The sequence below is a fragment of the Musa acuminata genome, chromosome BXJ1-1 (genome assembly GCF_036884655.1).
Source record: "Musa acuminata AAA Group cultivar baxijiao chromosome BXJ1-1, Cavendish_Baxijiao_AAA, whole genome shotgun sequence".
NCBI lineage: Eukaryota > Viridiplantae > Streptophyta > Magnoliopsida > Zingiberales > Musaceae > Musa > Musa acuminata.
The window spans coordinates 5,323,861-5,343,213 of NC_088327.1; the positions used below are offsets into that span (position 1 = coordinate 5,323,861).

General features: G+C 36.1%; 3 protein-coding genes across 8 annotated transcripts; all 3 read left to right on the forward strand.

Moving 5' to 3' along the window:
* The first annotated feature begins 2,508 nt into the window (after positions 1 to 2,508).
* Positions 2,509 to 7,517, forward strand: LOC135623623 (protein FAR1-RELATED SEQUENCE 6-like). 5 transcript variants are annotated; one of them, XM_065126938.1, is made up of 8 exons: positions 2,531 to 2,621; positions 2,712 to 2,872; positions 3,393 to 5,521; positions 5,658 to 5,768; positions 6,092 to 6,202; positions 6,392 to 6,460; positions 6,591 to 6,701; positions 6,788 to 7,517. In XM_065126938.1, exons 3-7 carry the CDS (start codon positions 3,413 to 3,415, stop codon positions 6,630 to 6,632), a joined length of 2,442 nt encoding a protein of 813 aa, XP_064983010.1. In that variant the 5' UTR covers positions 2,531 to 2,621; positions 2,712 to 2,872; positions 3,393 to 3,412; the 3' UTR covers positions 6,633 to 6,701; positions 6,788 to 7,517. The 5 variants fall into 5 exon arrangements, with proteins under 5 accessions (XP_064982950.1, XP_064983137.1, XP_064982889.1 ...); XM_065126878.1 differs by lacking the exon at positions 2,712 to 2,872 and having other exon boundaries at positions 2,509 to 2,621; XM_065126817.1 differs by having other exon boundaries at positions 2,524 to 2,872.
* Positions 7,518 to 8,915: 1,398 nt separating this feature from the next.
* On the forward strand, positions 8,916 to 16,653 carry LOC103986853 (flavin mononucleotide hydrolase 1, chloroplatic). Of its 2 annotated transcripts, none has more exons than XM_009404973.3 (7): positions 8,916 to 9,206; positions 10,371 to 10,446; positions 12,687 to 12,738; positions 14,782 to 14,896; positions 14,971 to 15,041; positions 15,591 to 15,678; positions 16,372 to 16,653. In XM_009404973.3, exons 1-7 carry the CDS (start codon positions 8,989 to 8,991, stop codon positions 16,493 to 16,495), a joined length of 744 nt encoding a protein of 247 aa, XP_009403248.2. In that variant the 5' UTR covers positions 8,916 to 8,988; the 3' UTR covers positions 16,496 to 16,653. The 2 variants fall into 2 exon arrangements, with proteins under 2 accessions (XP_009403248.2, XP_064983276.1); XM_065127204.1 differs by lacking the exon at positions 8,916 to 9,206 and adding an exon at positions 9,264 to 9,409.
* A 1,123-nt stretch (positions 16,654 to 17,776) lies between these two features.
* On the forward strand, positions 17,777 to 18,994 carry LOC135680132 (calmodulin-like protein 3). Its single transcript, XM_065194122.1, has one exon. The coding sequence runs from the start codon at positions 18,336 to 18,338 to the stop codon at positions 18,786 to 18,788; it is 453 nt and encodes a 150-aa protein (XP_065050194.1). The 5' UTR covers positions 17,777 to 18,335; the 3' UTR covers positions 18,789 to 18,994.
* Positions 18,995 to 19,353: the final 359 nt, after the last annotated feature.

Sequence of the window (19,353 nt, forward strand, 5' to 3'; positions counted from 1 at the left end):
GTTGACATTAGTGTTCTAAGGCGTGATGTTTTTACGATATGATTTAGTGATGTAAAACAACGATCGAAAACTCGACCGCATCGTAGGGTTAAAATGTTTTGTGACCAAATTCGATTGCATCATAAGGTTGAGATACTTTGTTGCTCATTTCAATTACGTCATCATCGAAGTATGATATTTCATGATCTAATTTGATCGCATTTCTAGAATACGATACTTCATGTCTCAAAATTCAATTATGTTATTAGAAAATAATATTTTATAGTCCAATTCAATCGTCTTCTTGAAGTATGATATTTCATGATTTAGTTTGATCATATTCTTATAGTATGATACTTTATGATTCAATTTGGTCATATCATTGGTTTTATTATTTTTCTACACCGACGATTGTAATAAATTTTGCTAGAAATGATTTACCCTAATTATAATACCAAATCTAATTAATTTGATTTTTGACTATTTGATAGCTTTTTCGTATGCTCAATCTTGAATGTTGAATCATCTTTTGTCATATGATTTGTTTACTTAAATTAGTGTGAAGCTAAGTAAGTAGTGTTTGCCTCGAGAAGGGGCCTTGGCTAATTGTTACTTTACATGCTAATAAATAATTTGAACTCTTGCTTTCCATCAACATTTTTTAGACCCTTAAGTTCTAATATGCCTTTCTCGCTCTCGTCGAGGTCGAAATCATTGCTCGACGAGCTCACTACTTCAATCATTCAATGGTCGATCCCCATGCCCTCTCTCACTCTCAATCAGCCTCAATTTATCAATGATATTGATGCATCACTTATCTCCTCTTTCTCATTTAAATTCATATTTTTCTGTCTTACCTATCTCATTTTCCTCCTTCAATATCGATATAGATGCAGAGCGATGTAAGAGGAGGTAGAGTAATGCGATGCCAACGTAGATGCCTCACCTCTTGGCTCTTCTTCTCCCAATATCGATGCAGATGCTTCATCGTTTTACCTCATCTTCCTTATCATCGTCGATATTTGGATCGATATTGAAAAGTTGCCCATCGTATTGTTGTCACCGACCACCATCACAAAAGTCACCCACGATATTATCGTCCATCACCACTATTAAAATTATCTTTTTATCAATCATTTTCATGTTATTCATATATTTGTTATCACGTGCTATAATTTTCATCGATAAAATCAATTATATCAAGATAAATGAGGTTAAATACTTTACTTTCATAACCATAAAGATTTCAATATGAGATTTTTTAAGTTTAAAGACTGAAATATAAAAAAATATTAATTATATAAGATAATATGTAATTAATCCCTTGTTTCAATATGCTTTCCTCTCGCTCTTTTCAGAGTAGAAATCCTCTCTTGAGGAGGTCATAGCTCAATCCTCATGCCCCATCTATCTCAATCAACCATAGTTCATCTTCTTTGGATGAGGTTGAGGTTGCCATGACAAGAAATACTACTCCGTCGAGGGGCAATTTCCTCAAAGCATCATAGAATAGAGAATTCAACTCAAATATTTGAGCCAACTAAGAGCTTGTTTCTTCGTTCTAATTGAGTTCAAGCTTATAGTTACTTGAAGCTAGTGAGTTCAATCCAAGATGGATGTAAGCTCCACAAAGCATTAAACTAACTAACTAAAGCCTTATTAAATTTTATTACATCATAATCCCTAGTTTTAGCCCCAAACATCAAATATATATATATATATATATATATATATATATATATATATATATATATATTAGTTTTGAGAAATTATTGTAAAACACTTTTTCTTTCATTAAAAAACTATTTTACCTCTACTACCATCACATCGACCATCACCTCTCCTCCCGTTTTCGACGATATGGCTAGTCTTATCCCATGATGACATCATCTATAAAGAGGATGTTGTGACTTCCTTTTCTAATCATCGTGTCTATAATGATCAAAGAGGACAAATGAGAACTATTGAGAACTGCCTCAACTCTTGGTTGCCTAAGTCTCTATGCGTAAGTCCTCTCACCCGTCACTCACCCTTAGCCACCTCTACCTCACACCCTCGCCCTTGCCTCCTTACACCATCGCCCTAGTCTCTTCTCCCCTCTTCCTTTATCATCATCGCCATCTTTGTTTGCACGCCTCACTCTTGTTGTCCTCACCTATGTCTCCCTTACTAAAAATAATAGAGATGACAAGTAAAAGGTAGATAGCTTGTATATAAAGAATGTCAAGAATAGAGGCAAAGATGATTAGGGGCGGAGGGCCAAGTAGAGAGGTGTAGGCATAAAATCATGTTTTATAGGAGATGAGACGGTAGAATTTTTTAAAATTAGAGAATATATATATATATATATATATATATATATATATATATATATATATATATATATATATATATATATATATATAAGTGGTTGATAAACCCAGCATTGGCCTATGATGGGCCGATTAAAATTGGGCTGGGCCGTCGAACCTCTAAACACAGTAGACGGATTTTAAGCAGATTTAAATCCGGAACTGAAATGTTTTCAGTCCCGTCAGCCTCCCTCTTACGCTCGGCCTCTTTCTCACCCTCTTTTACGCAGCGTTACCAGGCGGAAGCGGGCACCCAGCAGGCGGCGAACAGCAGCTGACGGCCGGAGCCAGGTAGCCTGTTCCTGTTCCCCCTCATCCTTCTCTTCTTCCTTCCACGCCAATTGCTGCTACTGCTCTCCTTCTTCTTCCCCATGGCGACAGATCTGCTGGAATCGGCCTGAATCGATCCCTGCGGGTTTTCTACCGATCCCGGCTGAATTTGGCCCTTATTCCACACCGGGATGCATATCGTGCTGTATCGACGTGGATAATTGGGGGCGACGTGCCGAGTCCAGGCACCATAGCCTGCCATCGATGATTAGGTCAGATACCGTGTCTTGGGGTACATCAGAATCGACATCCATAGTACTCAGGCCCGTTATCTCCCTGTTTCATCCAAAATACGACCATTTATCGTACCAAAGCTTCAGTAGCTTCCCATTACCAAGTTTAAATCCAAATGGCTTCCATGCGCTGTGTTAGATTTAATTTCTATCTCTAAGCTTCATTTGGTGTAGCCAATTAGCCTATAGTGATTAAGATTCATAGAATGATGATCACTATTAATATCAATTAGTCCTTAAACTACCTTCAGTTCCGGACTCTCACACCTTTTTCCATAACACAAGAATTTTTTGTTGGAAGTACCAAGCTAGAGATAGTTTTTTAAACTAATGTACTTGTTTTTCATTTATGACTTTTTGTTAAATTTTTTCTTCAATGATGTTGGTGGAATTTTAGTATTTGGAAATGTTGGGTTTTACAACTTGATTTATTTCTTATGTCAAATATTTTTTTGTCTTGTTTATCTTTTTGAGAAGGCATTTTGTTACAATATTGCAGGTAACTTACTGTTGGAGGGGATGGACGATGAGTTTGCTATGGCCAGTGCATTAGATGAGAAAACAGACAACGATGATGCTTGTGGTGGGGATGCCAAAACAAACATAGTGGATGATAGAACTCCTACTGTCGGAATGAAATTCAAGTCCTATGAGGAAGCTTTGGAGTTTTATAGAGAGTATGCTCGGCTCGTGGGGTTTAGTGCACGTCTGAAGAGGACGAATTATAATAAGTTTGGCCAATACCAATCTGTGGAATTTATTTGTTCTAGGGGGGGCAAGGGACGGGCAGATGATCCTAGCTACTTGTGTAGGCCTACGGCTAAAACAAACTGTCAGGCCACAATCCTGTTGAAGTTGCGGGCTGATGGATTATTACATATAAAGAAAGCTATTCTAGAGCACAACCATCCTATGGATCCATCAAAGATTGAATTGAAGAAGCGCAGAAAAAAGATGTCTTATGCATTGCCAAAGCATGATGAAAACAATGGGAAGATTATGATACGAAGACTGAAGAGGTTTCAGTCGCCCGTGCTCAAACTAGTTGAGGACATACCTTTTGGTGAAAAGAACATCAGAACCTTGGATGAAAGAGGGCATTTGATGCTTCATGATGGCAATGCTGAAGCTATTTATCAGTTCTTTACACATATGCAAATGAAAAATGCAAACTTCTTTTATTCAATGGATTTGGATGAGGAAGGCCGCCTGAGGAATGTATTCTGGGCTGATGCTATATCAAGGGCCACATTCAAACATTTTGGGGATGTTGTTCTACTTGATACAACCTACCTAACAGGTGACTTTGATATACCTCTTTCACTGTTTGTTGGAGTTAACAATCATGGCCAGTTGGTTCTGCTTGGCTGCGGCTTGCTATCAGATGAGACTGCTGAGACCTACTTTTGGTTATTTAAGACATGGTTAGCATGCATGTCAAGACAACCCCCAAATTCTCTGATAACTGACGAATGTGAGGCCATCAAGGATGCATTGACGAAGGTGTTCCCAGGTGTTCGTCATCGTCTATGTCTTTGGCAAATAATGAAGAGGATCTCACTGCGCTTTATAGAACATGAAAATTGCAATTCAATCAGGAAGGCACTGGAGAAGATAGTCTTTGACTCGTATGAAACTGATGTGTTTGAAAAGGATTGGAAAAACATGATTGAAGCATATGGACTAGAAGCTAATGAATGGCTCAATTGGTTATATGAGAATAGACATTCTTGGGTTCCTGTTTATTTGAAAGACACATTTTGGGCAGGATTGTCTTGTAGTGATCGAGGCACATGCTTGAGTTCTTTTTTTGATGGATTTATATATCCTGAAACTTCCTTAAAGCAATTTTTGAGTGTTTATGAGGTTGCTTTACAGAATAAGTATGAGAAGGAAGCGCAAGCTGAACTTGAGTCTTTTAACAAAATCCCAAATTTGGTCTCTAAATTTTATATGGAAAAACAACTTGTTGAGCTTTACACTTATAACAAGTTCAAAGAGTTCCAAGATGAGCTAAAGGCCACAATGTATTGTAATGTTTCCTTGGTCAAAGAGGAAGCACAAATTTCAACTTATGACATTAAGGAGTCTCTTCTATTGGAAGATGGTAACCCCACAGAGTATAGAGATTTCAGAGTTCTTTACAGTTCAAATGAACTTGAGGTCCAGTGTTGTTGTGGTTCTTTCCAATTTAGAGGCATTTTGTGTAGGCATGCTTTATCTGTGCTTAAGTTACAGCAGGTGTATGAGATTCCATCTCGATACGTAATTGATCGCTGGAGAAAGGACATTAAACTATTGAATACAATATCTTATCCCACTGATGAGATGGTTGCAAACAATCGACTGGAGCGCTATGACAATTTAGTAATGAGTTGCCTTCAACTTGTAGAAGTTGGAATGATGTCCAGTGACAGATACCATCTTGCTCTCAAGATGATTGGAGAGGTTGAGAAATTTTTATCAAATGATAAAAATTCTGGAAATGCAAACTTTATGATTCTTCCTTCTGATTCAAGGACACCTGAGAATGCTGAAAATGTTGTGCAACACCTGGTCACATCTGCAGGTCATAAAATCCAAAATTCACCCCAAATTAAACGGAGAGGTCGGCCACCCAAGAAAAAGGTAGTCTGACATATACTTCACACTTTATTTAAACAGGAAAATGATATATGAGTTGTGAGGCATACTCAAATTCCTTATTTATGAAGTACTACGTTTCCTGTAAACCATTTCTGATTCTAGTATCCACATTCCACAGGATGATCAAGGAACATTACTGTCCCGAAATCATAGTGGGATCAATCTAGTCATTCCTTCTGCTTCAAATGCAGGGATAGATATTGATGCTCAGGAAAGCTTGACGCCAATGGTACTTAAAATGCCAATATCTTTTTAAAAGACTTCTATGTTAACAGTAAGAGACATTTTTTTGAGGGTGAGCCTTAGCAGTACCATAAGTTGCTTCTTTGTAACTAAGATGTCATGGTTCGAGTCATGGAAACAGCCTCTATCGCTTACAGTCATAAGGTCTCATAATCTGACTCTCCATTGATCCTGCATTAGCAAGGATCTTTGTGCATTGGGAAGCCTTTTTAGTGATCAACATTTCTTTACTTCTGTATATATTCGTTGTCTGTTGGCCAATGAGGTCGTTCAGCTTCCTTTGGTCATAAAATTGAGAATATAATGCAGGGTGAAATTAGCCCGAGTGATTTCTCGCTTGGTTGCCATTATGGACCACAAGTGAACCACTCACATCAAACTAACAATCAATCAAGGATGTCTTTGGGCAGCATGTTCCAGGTTTGTCTATCTGTGTTTTTACCATATCCAAGCTTCTAATTACAATTTCAATTCCACATGGTATTGATAAATAAAATAATCACTTTAATTTGCTTGTCAATATTGAATAATGCATTGATTTCAATGACTTCTCTTTTTTAAGTTTTGTATATCCCTCACATGTCTCATTCGGTACTTCTTGCTTTATAGGGCCAGTTTGACCAACAAGCTGTTGGAACACAACCAAGGATGCAATGGATCTATCAGCAAATGCTACAGGTGTTCATTCATCCGCCTTCCTTCCATTTTGATGCCTTTAGTATTAGATATTTCATAATGAACTCTCTATTCAAAGGCTGTTTGAAATACAATGGGTAGTCCATATTTGGTTGATGTGATTGACATGCAGGAGACTCCGTCGCCAAATGCACCGAATGGATGGACTGGGTAGAAAGGGCACCAGCCACAAAAGACAAGCTGATGCTCTGTAAATTCTGCATGACCTGAGGAGCTGTGCAAAGTACTACTTATTATCTGATGTGTTTATTTCATGATACTTGAACTTACTACTCAAATTTTTAATCACCTATATGGTTCTTATTGCAGCTTTTCTATCAGAAGTTGGTTCAGATGCTGGAATCATCTATCCAAGCATCTGACATGTTGATAGGATGGTTGTTTTTGGAAAGGTGGTGGAAGGCATCTTATTATATCCATGCTGACATTTATGGATACAAAGAATGTTCATAAGGTGAATTATCTTCCACCAAAATATTGGAATTTGGTATTATCGGCCGGGTACCCACATCATCTGTCTTCTTCAGCTTTCCTACCTCCTAAGCTGACGATCATGTGGTATAAATGGATGCTTTGTTTCATCATCCAAACAAAACTCGAGGAAATGAAGTAGAGGATTTTTCTTTTGAACTCTCCTGTTCTTTGTCTCATTGTAGCTAGTAAGTTTCGAAAGGTGTGTAAATATGTTTACCCAACTCCGACGATGATCTCGTGTGTTCCTACTGTAATTGCCACAAATCTGCACATGGTGTCTTGCAGGTAGATATAAGTGATGGTAACAAGTCAAAGAGTATCTTCTTGGAATAACAAGCAATCTTTTTCCCGGAGAACAATGGTCTCGATTATATATGTCAAGACAGAAAAAAAATCCTTGTCAAGATTTAGATTGGTTTAGTCTTTCAAGTCCCGTACATTCTCATTTTTATTGATGACATTACCTATGAGTTGTGGTATTGCATGTTGTACAAGTAACTGAGACAATAGTTTCTTTTGTAGATCTTGAAAACTACAAAGAAGACGTCCCAAAAGTGTTTATAGAGGGGATCTCTCTCTGTTGTGAGAGTATGTTTTGGTAAATTTACTTTCATGTTGGAATCTCTCTCATTTTACTTGTGCACTGTTTGATCAGGATATTAGTAACTGTCTTATTAATTTGATTGATTAGAATTACCAATTTAGTCCGATATTAAAGTTGAGTTAATTTTAAATAGAAGTTTGTATTCTACATCCATATGTAAATATAAACTTGAATTAATGTGCTTGTAGTTAATCTTCCTCAAATGACTATTGCTAAGCCATTAAAGTGGAGACATTGAAACCTTAGTTGATACTAATGAATGAAAGTGAGGGCACTACTAATAATTTATATTTTATGATTTTAAAATTAAATTTGTTATTCTTAAATATGGATAGGTTTGTTAGATTTCATGAATAAACCTTAATTAATAAGTTTATTGAGCCAATGTGAGTGATATATCCACAAAATATAAGTGGAAAATATTATATCATATCGTACCGGTATTTCGAGGTAGGCTCAGTACGGTACTGGCGTACCGAGCGGTATACCAGAACGTATCAAACAGTATACCAGGGTTTATCGAGCTATTTCCTTTTACTGTATGACTGTAGTACTGCTACAGTGTACCACTGTAGCACCGTAGTACGGTCTGTCCGGTAGCGGATGGTCCGTGTATCAATATGTCATCGGACCGGTACGTACCGTCCGTATCAGACGATACCATTCAAAATTACATAAAAAATATATATTCATATAAAAACATATTATAATATTAAACTTTACAGGAATAGAAATATAATGTTTAGGAAGCAAATGCGTGGTAAATCTAGCTAAGATTTAATTATGGATGAATTTTCAGAAAAAAAAATCTCTAGTTCTGGGTTTTTGTCGAGATGTTCCTTTTTATTTCTCTATTAGTATTTTGTTCTTAGTTCCAAAATGTTTTTTACTAGAAATCCATTAGGTGAAATGATTTTTTACAATATTTTTTTGTATATATAATAAACATTATTACTAACATAAAAATTAAGTTTTTTACATGTTCTCGTTCCCAAACAATAAAAATATATATTTGAAATCCCATAAATGATGACAAGTTAGTAAATCCATATTCCTTTAACCATAATATTTTTGCATAGACCTACAGTGTCTTCTTGGAGGTGATAAAAATATTATATATAATAACCCAGTAAAAAATACTATGTCTAAACCATTTCATTTTATGGATCGGTCTCATGTAAAAAATAATTTTTTGGCTTATTTTATCATGAATATTTTGGGATATAAAAATGTGAAGGAAAAATAAAAAGGAAGGCACCAAAGGACAGCCCAAAATGAAACGTTTTTCATGACATTCATATTTTAAATATCTAAAACAGTATATAGATTGAAAATTTCGGAAATTATTAAGATCCGTAGAGGGAGAAATGATTTGAGAGCCAAAAGGATAAATAGAAGTTCCTAGTTCCCTGCTAACATCAAATTCTTGTGAATGGCCGCTGCCGTCTTCCGGCCTCCGATCTTCCACCCTCTTCCAAAGCCGGTCCCTGCAAGACGAGCCATGACCACCGCCTTCTGCTCTGCCGCCCCCGCCACCGTCGACTGCGCCTCCGCCTCGCAGCGTTGGCGGAAGCTTCCCGTCTTGCTGTTCGACGTGATGGACACGCTCGTCCGCGATCCCTTCTACGACGACGTCCCCGCTTTCTTCCAGTTCAGTTTCCTCCTTTGTTTTTTTCACCCATTTTTCTCTGTGATATGCCATGAAATAATATCTCGATTTCTCATGGTTCCCGTGTTCCTGTCGTCGCTGATTGGAGTCTATCAATAGTAAGATCATGTCGAATGATATTACTCTGATCCATTTCTTGTGAGATCAAAATTATGAACAGGAGGGGTGCCAATTTTGTTGCACGGTAAACATTCGTTTCCCTTGGGCTTGCTGCAATTAAGCGTTGTTGTTTGACTTCTCCTTGCCTTAAATTGTTCTCGTTCACTCATCCTTTTCAGTTAATTGCTTCCATTACCGTTAACATTATGAAGTTAGAGAAAAGCAGAACTCTGGCCGTCAGATCCTTTTTAATTTCTTGTTTCCAATTGATACGTCTATCGATTTATGATCCTTACGATAGAGAATACAGTTTTGATTGGGAGATTACTTGTTTGTTTTCCTTTTTTCTGGCTGATTTGATTATTAACAAACCACAATTGCCCCCTACTGCTGCTACTAAGGTTGTGTAGTGTTTTAGGTCAATTTGTTATTTTACTAACCTTCTCTGATGTATATCCTCTTCACATTGTCTTTTTTGTCATGCAATAAATTCCATACCATTCGTGTTATTTATGGAATCAGAGCTTGACGTTTCACTGTCATAAGAAATCTTTTGCGCATTTGGACTTATTTCTTTTATAATCAAAGTCCCTTTTGTTTCCATAACTAGTAAACCTTTCGTTATTAATTTAATATTTGTCTAAATTTGTGTTCGATATATGATTTGTTTATTATATGTTTCAAACGTAGTTATGTTGCTCCTCGTTAGGAAGGTGTTAGACAGAAAATTTTTGTAAAAACAACTTAGGTCTTGATGAGATCTAAGGGGAAAGCTAATGTGATAAAAATTCATAGCCAGAAAAAATGAGAGGATAAATCTCATTTGAGGTCAAAGGACTGGTGGACATTACATGATGGAATGTAGTGGTTCCAACTCCTTGGTTGTGCATCTTTTATGCTTTGTGTTGTTGCAGTTCCTAATAATTTGTTGGTGATTCCTAGTTCTTGCAATTTTTTTCACATTTAATATATTTATCTATTGGAGTTTGCGACTAGGAACATATTTTACTCATTTTTCATTTTTTGTGGAATTTTTTCTTGTACAGAATGTCTATGAAAGAACTTCTAGCGGAAAAACATCCCACTGCATGGACTGAATTCGAAAAGGGACTGATTGATGAGGTATTTTCTGTGACTTTGGATGGAAAAGCATGTGTCTCCAAAAAGATAATTGACTTACTTTTTGCTTTTGTATCAGCTTTTTCGTAGAAATACTAAATGTCTGTGCCTTTTACATTAGAATCCTGGAGATAAATTTGAATTCTATTTCTTAGCTAAATCATTGTAATAATATTCTTTGTATTAATTTTATAATTCATTACACCAGAAATTGTATGATACTAGATGAGAATCAAGTGTTATTGTAAAGTCTATTTGTCAATGATATCTTCATTTGTGAGAAAGAAACAATATCAAGCAGCTACAGTTTCCTGTCAAATAAGGAAGATAATGACTTTTATTGATTATTTAGTTTATTAAATTTGTTGTGCATGAGTTCTTAATATGCAAAAATTCTTCATGATCTGTATGCTCAGATATTGAGCCAAATTTATTGTCTTTTAAGCTAAAAAGGAGATGAAAAATATGAACATGTTGGTGTGAATCATAGTTCTTGCTAGATACAGAACTTTCATTTTTTTTGTTATAGTATTCCTTTTCTTTTATAGTGAAATACAACATTTTGTCTTCATAAATCTTGCACATGCTTTACCAAAATGATGACTCTAACTTAATTATTAGCAGAAATGGCTAGTTACAAATATCATATTATGATGAAAATTACAACTAAATATCTAAGTCTAATATGATAATGTAATGAAAATGAAATAAGTGGAATGGGTTGAAGGGAAGATAATCAAGCTCACTATCTAATAAAAACATCCAAGGGATATAACTCTCATCAGCCAAATCAGCCAAAGTAGTCTGCTTAGGATCTCACCATTCCAAGTAATCAACTAAAGAGATAAAAGTTGTATGAGAAGGATAAGATCTTTCAACAAACTATACTCATATTCAAATCATTCTATCCTCTGGCTTACAAGACATGATATATGGTGATAGGTGATGGGTTTGGAATGACCCTCTAAGGATGTGTGATTGATTTCTTCACTATGTTCAAGAATAAAATAAATAAAAATCTATTAAAAATTCACAGGGATTACTAAGAGTAATCTAAGAACTAAAAAGGTGAGAAGAATTTTCATCCATTTTTGTGTATAGTAGCTCTGTAAAATACTTTGAATTCTTGGCTCCTTGGGCTGTCCATTGGGATATAATTTGCCTCATAAACATCTTAGCATTAATCTTGAAATTAGCATGAAATGAATCCTGAAATTTTGATTCATGGTAAAGCTAAGAGATTAATGAGAATACTATAAATTCTGTTCATTCAAAGTATAATATGTCATTCTATTTTAAAGATTATTGTGTCAAAGACTCAAAATTTCTTAACTCATAAGAGTCCTAGCTGGAGTCAAACAATAAATTAATGTCTCTGATTAATTTTAGGACTTAACAAGTCCGAGTTAGAAGGTATTTGATTAGATTATTTATAGAGGGGGATATTCGCATGAGAAAGCTGTTCTTGTATGTGATATTTTAGTTAAGGAAAATATTAATAGTTGGCCTGTTTTTTGAAGTTTTCCATTTAAACTGTATGTGATATTTTAGTTAAGGAAAATGTCGATTTAACTTGCACAACAGTTGAAAAAACCAAAGTGAAAATGCTCCTAAAAGGACTTGAGATTCTGTTTCTTACTGATCAATTTTAATATCATGTTGTGGTTTGAAAGGCCCAAATGGCAACAGGATCAAATGCTTTTGATGATTGTTATGCAATGAAGACCCATTAATCAACCTTTTATGTGCAGATTGAGCACCAACTTGTAGCTGTTTAGCCATATCAATTGTAGTCTGTGAAACATGGATACTTCTAGGATGTGTCAGATGATTCCTGCAAATATCCATTCAATAAATAATTACTAAAAGGTCAGATAATTTAGGGTTCTTAGGGGGTACTACATTCATACAGTTCGAAATAATCTTTGTTGTCTTCCATTGCATATTTGTTTCTTCAGATGTGTACTGTAAGTGGCTGTCATGTGCTATTGTTTTTTATAAGAAGTGTATGAGAACGTGGACTGTATTGTATCTAATTTTTTGTCTTGTTTTTCAATAGATGCCCTGTGTTAGACCACTCTGTATTACAAATATATCAAATTTTCTGATGCCTTGTGTTGACAACTCTGTAATCTTTTCATTTGTCTTCATGATTTGTTACATCCCATTTTTGACCTTAGTTATTTTTGTGATGCTAATAACATGATATTGAACTTCGTTTAACAAATTCAAACTTCCTTCAGAATGAGCTTGCTAGAAAGTTCTTCAAAGATGGAAGACCTCTTGATTTGGAAGGTAAGGATAATTATTTGTGATCCATAGGAATCCCAAAGTCAACTATTCTTTTTTACAATCCATCACAATGTGGATATGGTTCCTTGAAGTTCATTATTATTATTTTTTAATTCACAACACATATAACCTTACTAATAGTTGAACATAATTATTGCTAATGTTATCTATCTTCGATCAGTTGCATTTGATCATATTTTCTAATTCTAATATCATAATATTCTTGTTAAACTGTCATGCAACCATTTGAACAGATCTTGGTGAGAATTCTGCCTGTACTCCATCTTTTAGCTTGGAATTTCCTGATCACATTAGTGCACATCATTGGGCAGGTTCTGCATTTGATGATAATAGAGGTATAGAGTTTCCTTGGTGACAAATTAGAAATGGAGGATGATTTATCCACTAGAGAAGAATAAGAATATACTATTGCAGTCTATAAATCTATCTAAATACAACAAAGAGATATAGAAAATGCTAATTCTTGAATGACAAGGTTGAATTTTATTAAAATAAAACACCAAATTTGGAGCAATGAGTAGTAACAATCCTCTTAAGTAGCTAATGATTCTCACCTTCGACTTTTGACATTAAAACCAACAGAACATAGACATCCACCATGATATGCTCTGTAATTAAGAGATATAAAAAATCTTTTAAAATATTTGTTCTGCACAATTCTCTTTCACTGTTGTTGATTGATTGTGGTCTTCTAGGATCTTTGCTCGGTCTTGATTATTAATGAAGAATTTTCTTTCCATTTATCTGTACTCTTTTGGAACTTGAAAATTCGAGATATCTTTCAGTGCCCGTGTCAATGTGACAACACTCTTTCACTTCATGAAAAATTAGAACATAAATCCATGTCTTAAGCTTTAAGCATTTGATCTCTGGTTGGTCCAAAAGATCTGTATCTGCAAGATATATCAGGATGGCTGTGCCCAAAGAAGGATGGCAGTGCTCAAAGTTAGTGTTATGTTAACTTCTAGGAAGATGTTGAAATAAGCTATGATTGAGAACGTGACTCTTTGCTAATGCTCCATGACACCTGGTGCCAACTGGGAAACTGGTAGCCATATTAGTTACTTCTTGCTGTAAGATTAAATTTCTTCGTTAGCTATAACTAGCCATTTACTTTTCCCTTTCTGCATCAATTTAAATTAAGATATCTACTGGGACAAAGCTAGAATAAATGTTGTTGCAAAGTGTAGCTACACTACAGTTTCCTCCCTCCATTTAGTTGCCTTTGTCAATTTCCTAGTTTGGTTGGATCATGGTGGCTATGCATAGGGAAGTGCAAGGTGGAACCCATTCCCATGTCGGCAGAGACTAACTTGATGCTTGGAAAACACTATGACTGCAGGAGAAGATGAGCTACAGATCTGTGATGAGTAGGTTATGACCTTGATGTTGACTTGGATCTTGCCGCCAACAAGTGTGCTTCCTTAGATCATTAACACATGCATAAGGGATAAGGTCCATCAACTTGCAGTATGAATATGCAGCAGTCATTGATTTAGATCCCAGAGCTTATCTATCATAGATAACAAAACAAACACAGATTGATGATGCCTACATAAAGGAGAAGAAAAAGGACATTGGAAAGGCTATTCCAGGGGGTTCAAGTTCCATAGGAATCTAACCCATATAGCCCAATATTCTTGCTAGCAAAGCATGTTGTCATCCATTTGGAAGATAGATCTTGGCATTCAACCCCCATGCCAATAAATATATATGGCATATATCTAGATGAAGAGGTCTAAGAACTTAGTTAGATTGGATAAAATCATTCAAGAACCAGTGGGACCTCTATCTTGTTACATTGATGTGCAACAGTTGGTTTAGACTGACAAGAATGAGAATAATCAGCTTTCTTATTTATTGTAATAGAAGGATTATAATTTATATATGTTGGCTAACTCTCAATACTTGTAGGATGTTAACTTACATAGGTCTATAATTTACATATGCTCTTTAAATTTCATCCATGCTTTAATTTTATTTCCATTGTTTAACCTGGTCAATGACTTGGCCAATCTTTTTTAGGTCTCAAAAGATGCATGATAAGAGGATACTCGTATGTCGATGGGATTGAAGCATTGCTCGAGAGTTTAAAACAAAAAAATTATGAAGTACATGCTTTCACCAACTATCCAATCTGGTTAGTTTTATTAAATTTCTTTATAATTATTTAATCAGTTTTAAGTTTAATTATTTCCAAGCTTTGTTATATAGGTACATGATGATCGAGGAGAAGTTAAGACTGTCAAAGTACTTGTCTTGGACATTTTGTTCTTGTCTAATTGGTAATATTTCTGCATGATACTGTTAAGCTGTCCTTTTTTTTTCCTGACTTAAGATTTTGTGGTTTTACTATTTAAAATGTTAACTTAAGTAGTCAGATTTCTCTTCTTTTCTTTTCTTTATCCAACAGTAGATCATTAACATCCAAAAACAACTGTAAAAGACATCCTGTCCTTTATGTGAAATTCTAAAGAAAATAATTTTGCTTGCACTTAATTTAAAAAAGAACCTGGGTATGTTGGTTGTTGTATTCCGAGTTAAAATATCATTCTGCTTGCTTATTTTTTTGTGACACATTTGAAGGTACCACCAAGAATGCTAGAGCATTTACCTGAAGAATGCAACTTGCCCATCCGATAAACCTGAAGGAAATAGAATTGTTTCATTTAAAACATTTCACTTTCATGGTCCTTTCCTATTCTAATTAGACTGGGGAAATGCTACTGTACTACCTGACATTTACATGCAAAAATGGATTCTGATATGTCTCAAACTACCATTTTCTTTCTTTTATTCTTTTAAGAAACTAACTGCAGAATTCTCTTGCATAGGGAAACATAAGCCAGCTCCAGATTGTTACACGGAAGTCCTGCATCATCTTGGAGTTGAGGCATCAAGCTGTATCTTCGTTGATGACAGGTTCTTTCTTCTGTCATTGTCTCCCAATTCTAAATTTTATGCTAGTGGATCATACTCCAGAATCACCCCATTTCTGTCTAAAATTGCGTACAAATGGATTTTGCTCATGTTGGACTTTCACATCTTGGTTACAGTTTCCCAATGCCAACCTGATTGTAAAATGATTGTTGCATGACTCCTAAATGGACCCAAAATCAATATTGTTGTCCCATACATACTGCAGGTATTTGGTAATTGAGCTGGCAAAAAAGAACAGTAACCAGAAACTCATATTCTGAACTTTCTTTTCTGTAGTGTACCTGTTTTTGTTCTGTAACTTGTCTATATAAGTGCTTCACTTAATCATTTCACTAGATTGGCTACTGGTTGAACATGCATTTGTATAAAATAAAGCAATTTCATTTCAACATTCTGACTCAGATTCCACCAACCTGAACTCGGTGGATTCGGACTTATTGCTACTCCTATCTGTCAGCGAGAGTAAATTCATTCTCTATGAGGAAGCCGAACTTCATGTTCAACAACAGTATAATGTCATTCACTGGAACAACTGTCTGAATATTTTTTTTCTTGATTCAGTCTACATGAAAAATAATCCAGTAAACTGTGATCCAATGAAATAATAAACAAAATAAAGAACACAAGATGTGATTCCCTACTATTCTTACATACTAGAGATCTCTCATTTTTCAGGATGACAAATGTTGAGGCAGCCAAGGATGCAGGTATGATTGGTTTACATTTCAGGAATGCAGATGCTCTTAAACAAGATTTGATTTCATTGGGAATTGAAATCGCAATTTCAGAAAAGGCATGATGTCTCCTCATTCTTGTAAAATTTATAGATTCTGTGTTCTCCTATATATAATGGCCCCCAATTGATATTGTTGTATGTTCATGATATGACATTGTTCCAAACGACTTTGTAGAATAAACTAGGATTTCTTGGCGAATCAAATTGCTACGTTTGATTTATCGAATGGTATGCTGTAAGATTTTTTAGAAATAGTTGGCTTGGATTATCTTTGTTATTTTTCTATTAATTTCATGCTTTGAGCACTCATTTTACTATTTTATAATTTCATATGTTTATTGTGAAGTTTTCAAATGAATCTCAATGGAAAAGGAATTTTTGAGCATTAGTTACATTGATTTTATCCCTCATTGAAAATATCTGGATAATCTCGTTCGAAATCAATTTTACTCAGATCATGAAGTCTAAAATATTCAGATTTATGTGAAATTCTTAAAAAAATGAGTTTTAAATAAAAATATGAAAATTTAGGAATTTTTTTTCGAAACTAAAAGACATTTTCAATAATTTTAGCCTAATTAAGAATTAGATTTTTTTAATAATTAGTCACTTTTCTCATGGATCAAACGCCTATAATACAATATCACATGCGTTTATGAAATTATAAAATGAATTTAATGGAAAAACTATTTGAATAGTATTACATTGTTTGTTTTATCATTTATTAAAAAATAATGTAATTCCATTTAAAATTACATTAAATTTTAAGAAGCATACAATCTGTAAATGCATATTATACACTTGTAGCATTTTTGGATTTTTGAATGACTTCAAATTATATTTTTTACTAATTTCTACCCAATTAGAGTTCAAGTTATACAAAATCATGGTTTTTCTTTGATAATTAGTCACTCATTTCATAAGTGACTAATAATTCTTTTATTTTCTTTGACTCGTGGAATAGAACATTGAGTGTGGTTAGGACTGTTCGGAACTCCCATGACGATGGACATATGATAGTGGCAGCCAAGGCTGGGGTGAAGTTTCGATGGATCGTCTCCACCTCCGAATGCGATTACGCGGTCAGTCTAACCTAACCTCCACGATACCAGCAGGGGTCGAAGACGCTACCGGCAACCTCATTCGAGGGGGGCAAGCGTCTCGATGGAGGCAAAGCTTGTTGGAGAATGCTGATGGTGGGCGATAATACTAATAATGACAATAGAGATGAACTCGAAGACGTTAGAGTGATGGTCGGCGATGGTGATGGCGATGCCACGGGGAGGAGAGGGGGGAAACAAAGAAAGAAGGTGGGGAGGCGAATGAACGACGAAGGAGAGGGAGACGTAAACGTGATGGCGATATAGAGGAAGGATGACGACGACGAAGAAGATGAAGAGAATGTTGTTCTTTTAGCAGAAACAGAACAACAAATTTCCTATCAATAGCAGCACAGCCTCGTTGCTTGGCTACCACCCACTTTCACAGCTCATTCCCGTTCAACTCTCCACCCTCCTATTATCCCCCGCCAACTCCCTCCCTCATCCCTGTTGACCGAATAAACAAAGCCATTATGAGAGAGAGAGAGAGAGAGAGAGAGAAGCGTTTAAATTAGCCACGGCTGGCTTCTTCCGCCCATCCTCAACCGTCGCCACCTTCGTTTCCTCCGCACCACTCGAATAAGTTGGGCAATGGAAAAAACTCTGGCCAGCTGTTATCGTAAGAAGAGCCCTCGTTGGCCACCACCTCCATAGCATCCTACGTCTCTATTTCCTGACCCGCAGCAAGCTCACCTCCCTCCTCTTGCTTTCATCTCTCGCCAAGCTTCCGACTCCTCCTCCTCCTCTCCTAGCCGCAAGAGAGAACCTTTGGGGCTGCCGGCGTCGTCGTCGGCGGCGCCTGGATGGACCCGTCGGAGCTGAAGCGGGTGTTCCAGATGTTCGACCGCAACGGCGACGGCAGCATCACCAAGACGGAGCTGCAGGACTCGCTCAAGAACCTGGGGATCCACATCCCCGAGGAGGAGCTGGCGTCCATGATCGAGAAGATCGACGTGAACGGGGACGGGTGCGTGGACATGGAGGAGTTCGGCACGCTCTACCAGGCCATCATGGACGAGCGGGACGAGGATGAGGACATGCTGGAGGCCTTCAACGTGTTCGACCAGAACGGTGACGGCTTCATCACCGTGGAGGAGCTTCGGACGGTTCTCGGCTCACTCGGCCTCAAGCAAGGCCGCACCGTGGAGGACTGCCGGCGGATGATAAGCAAGGTTGACGTCGACGGCGACGGCAAGGTCAACTTCAAGGAGTTCAAGCAGATGATGAAGGGCGGAGGGTTTGCGGCCTTGACCTAGCTAGCCATGCATCGCTGCAGTGGAGGAGACAACATGGTTGTAGATACCGCTGAGGGAGGAATCCATCATAAGACGATAACCCAACCTACATAATTAAAGCATGGTTTGCTTGATCCACAGATTATGTCACTTCATTGAGCTTTTCTTTTGATCAGTTCATTAATGTTAATCCTTTTGTTTAGCTATGAGATGGCCTTTTCAGTCTTCGATTGCACATCTACTCTGCTCTTTATGGCATATCACTACTGAAGGATAATAAGTTGACAACAAGACTTCTACTTGGACAGGAAGAAACCATTGGATTGCTCTATAAACTAGAAATGATTTCATATCATATCTCTTTGGTTATTATTACTAATAAATTATTATAATATCATATCTTTAGATTTATAATTAGTTTAATTGAGGTTATAGATCCATTTAAATCATTTATAATATTTTCAAATAGACTTTATTGTATTTTTAGTATGATAGTCAAAATATTATAACAGACCAAAGCATAATAAAGATGAGAAAAATTTTAAGAGGTAATTTAAGTATTTTAAAAATTAGAGGATCCTATTTA

Coding starts and splice junctions, on each gene's coding strand:
- LOC103986853 (XM_009404973.3), top strand. CDS start 8,989: ATGGCCGCTGCCGTCTTCCGGCCTCCGATCTTCCACCCTCTTCCAAAG. Junction 9,207..10,370: donor GACGTCCCCGCTTTCTTCCA/GTTCAGTTTCCT, acceptor TTTCTTGTACAG/AATGTCTATGAAAGAACTTC. Junction 10,447..12,686: donor AAAAGGGACTGATTGATGAG/GTATTTTCTGTG, acceptor AACTTCCTTCAG/AATGAGCTTGCTAGAAAGTT.
- LOC135680132 (XM_065194122.1), top strand. CDS start 18,336: ATGGACCCGTCGGAGCTGAAGCGGGTGTTCCAGATGTTCGACCGCAAC.
- LOC135623623 (XM_065126878.1), top strand. CDS start 3,413: ATGGACGATGAGTTTGCTATGGCCAGTGCATTAGATGAGAAAACAGAC. Junction 5,522..5,657: donor GTCGGCCACCCAAGAAAAAG/GTAGTCTGACAT, acceptor CACATTCCACAG/GATGATCAAGGAACATTACT. Junction 6,203..6,391: donor CTTTGGGCAGCATGTTCCAG/GTTTGTCTATCT, acceptor CTTGCTTTATAG/GGCCAGTTTGACCAACAAGC.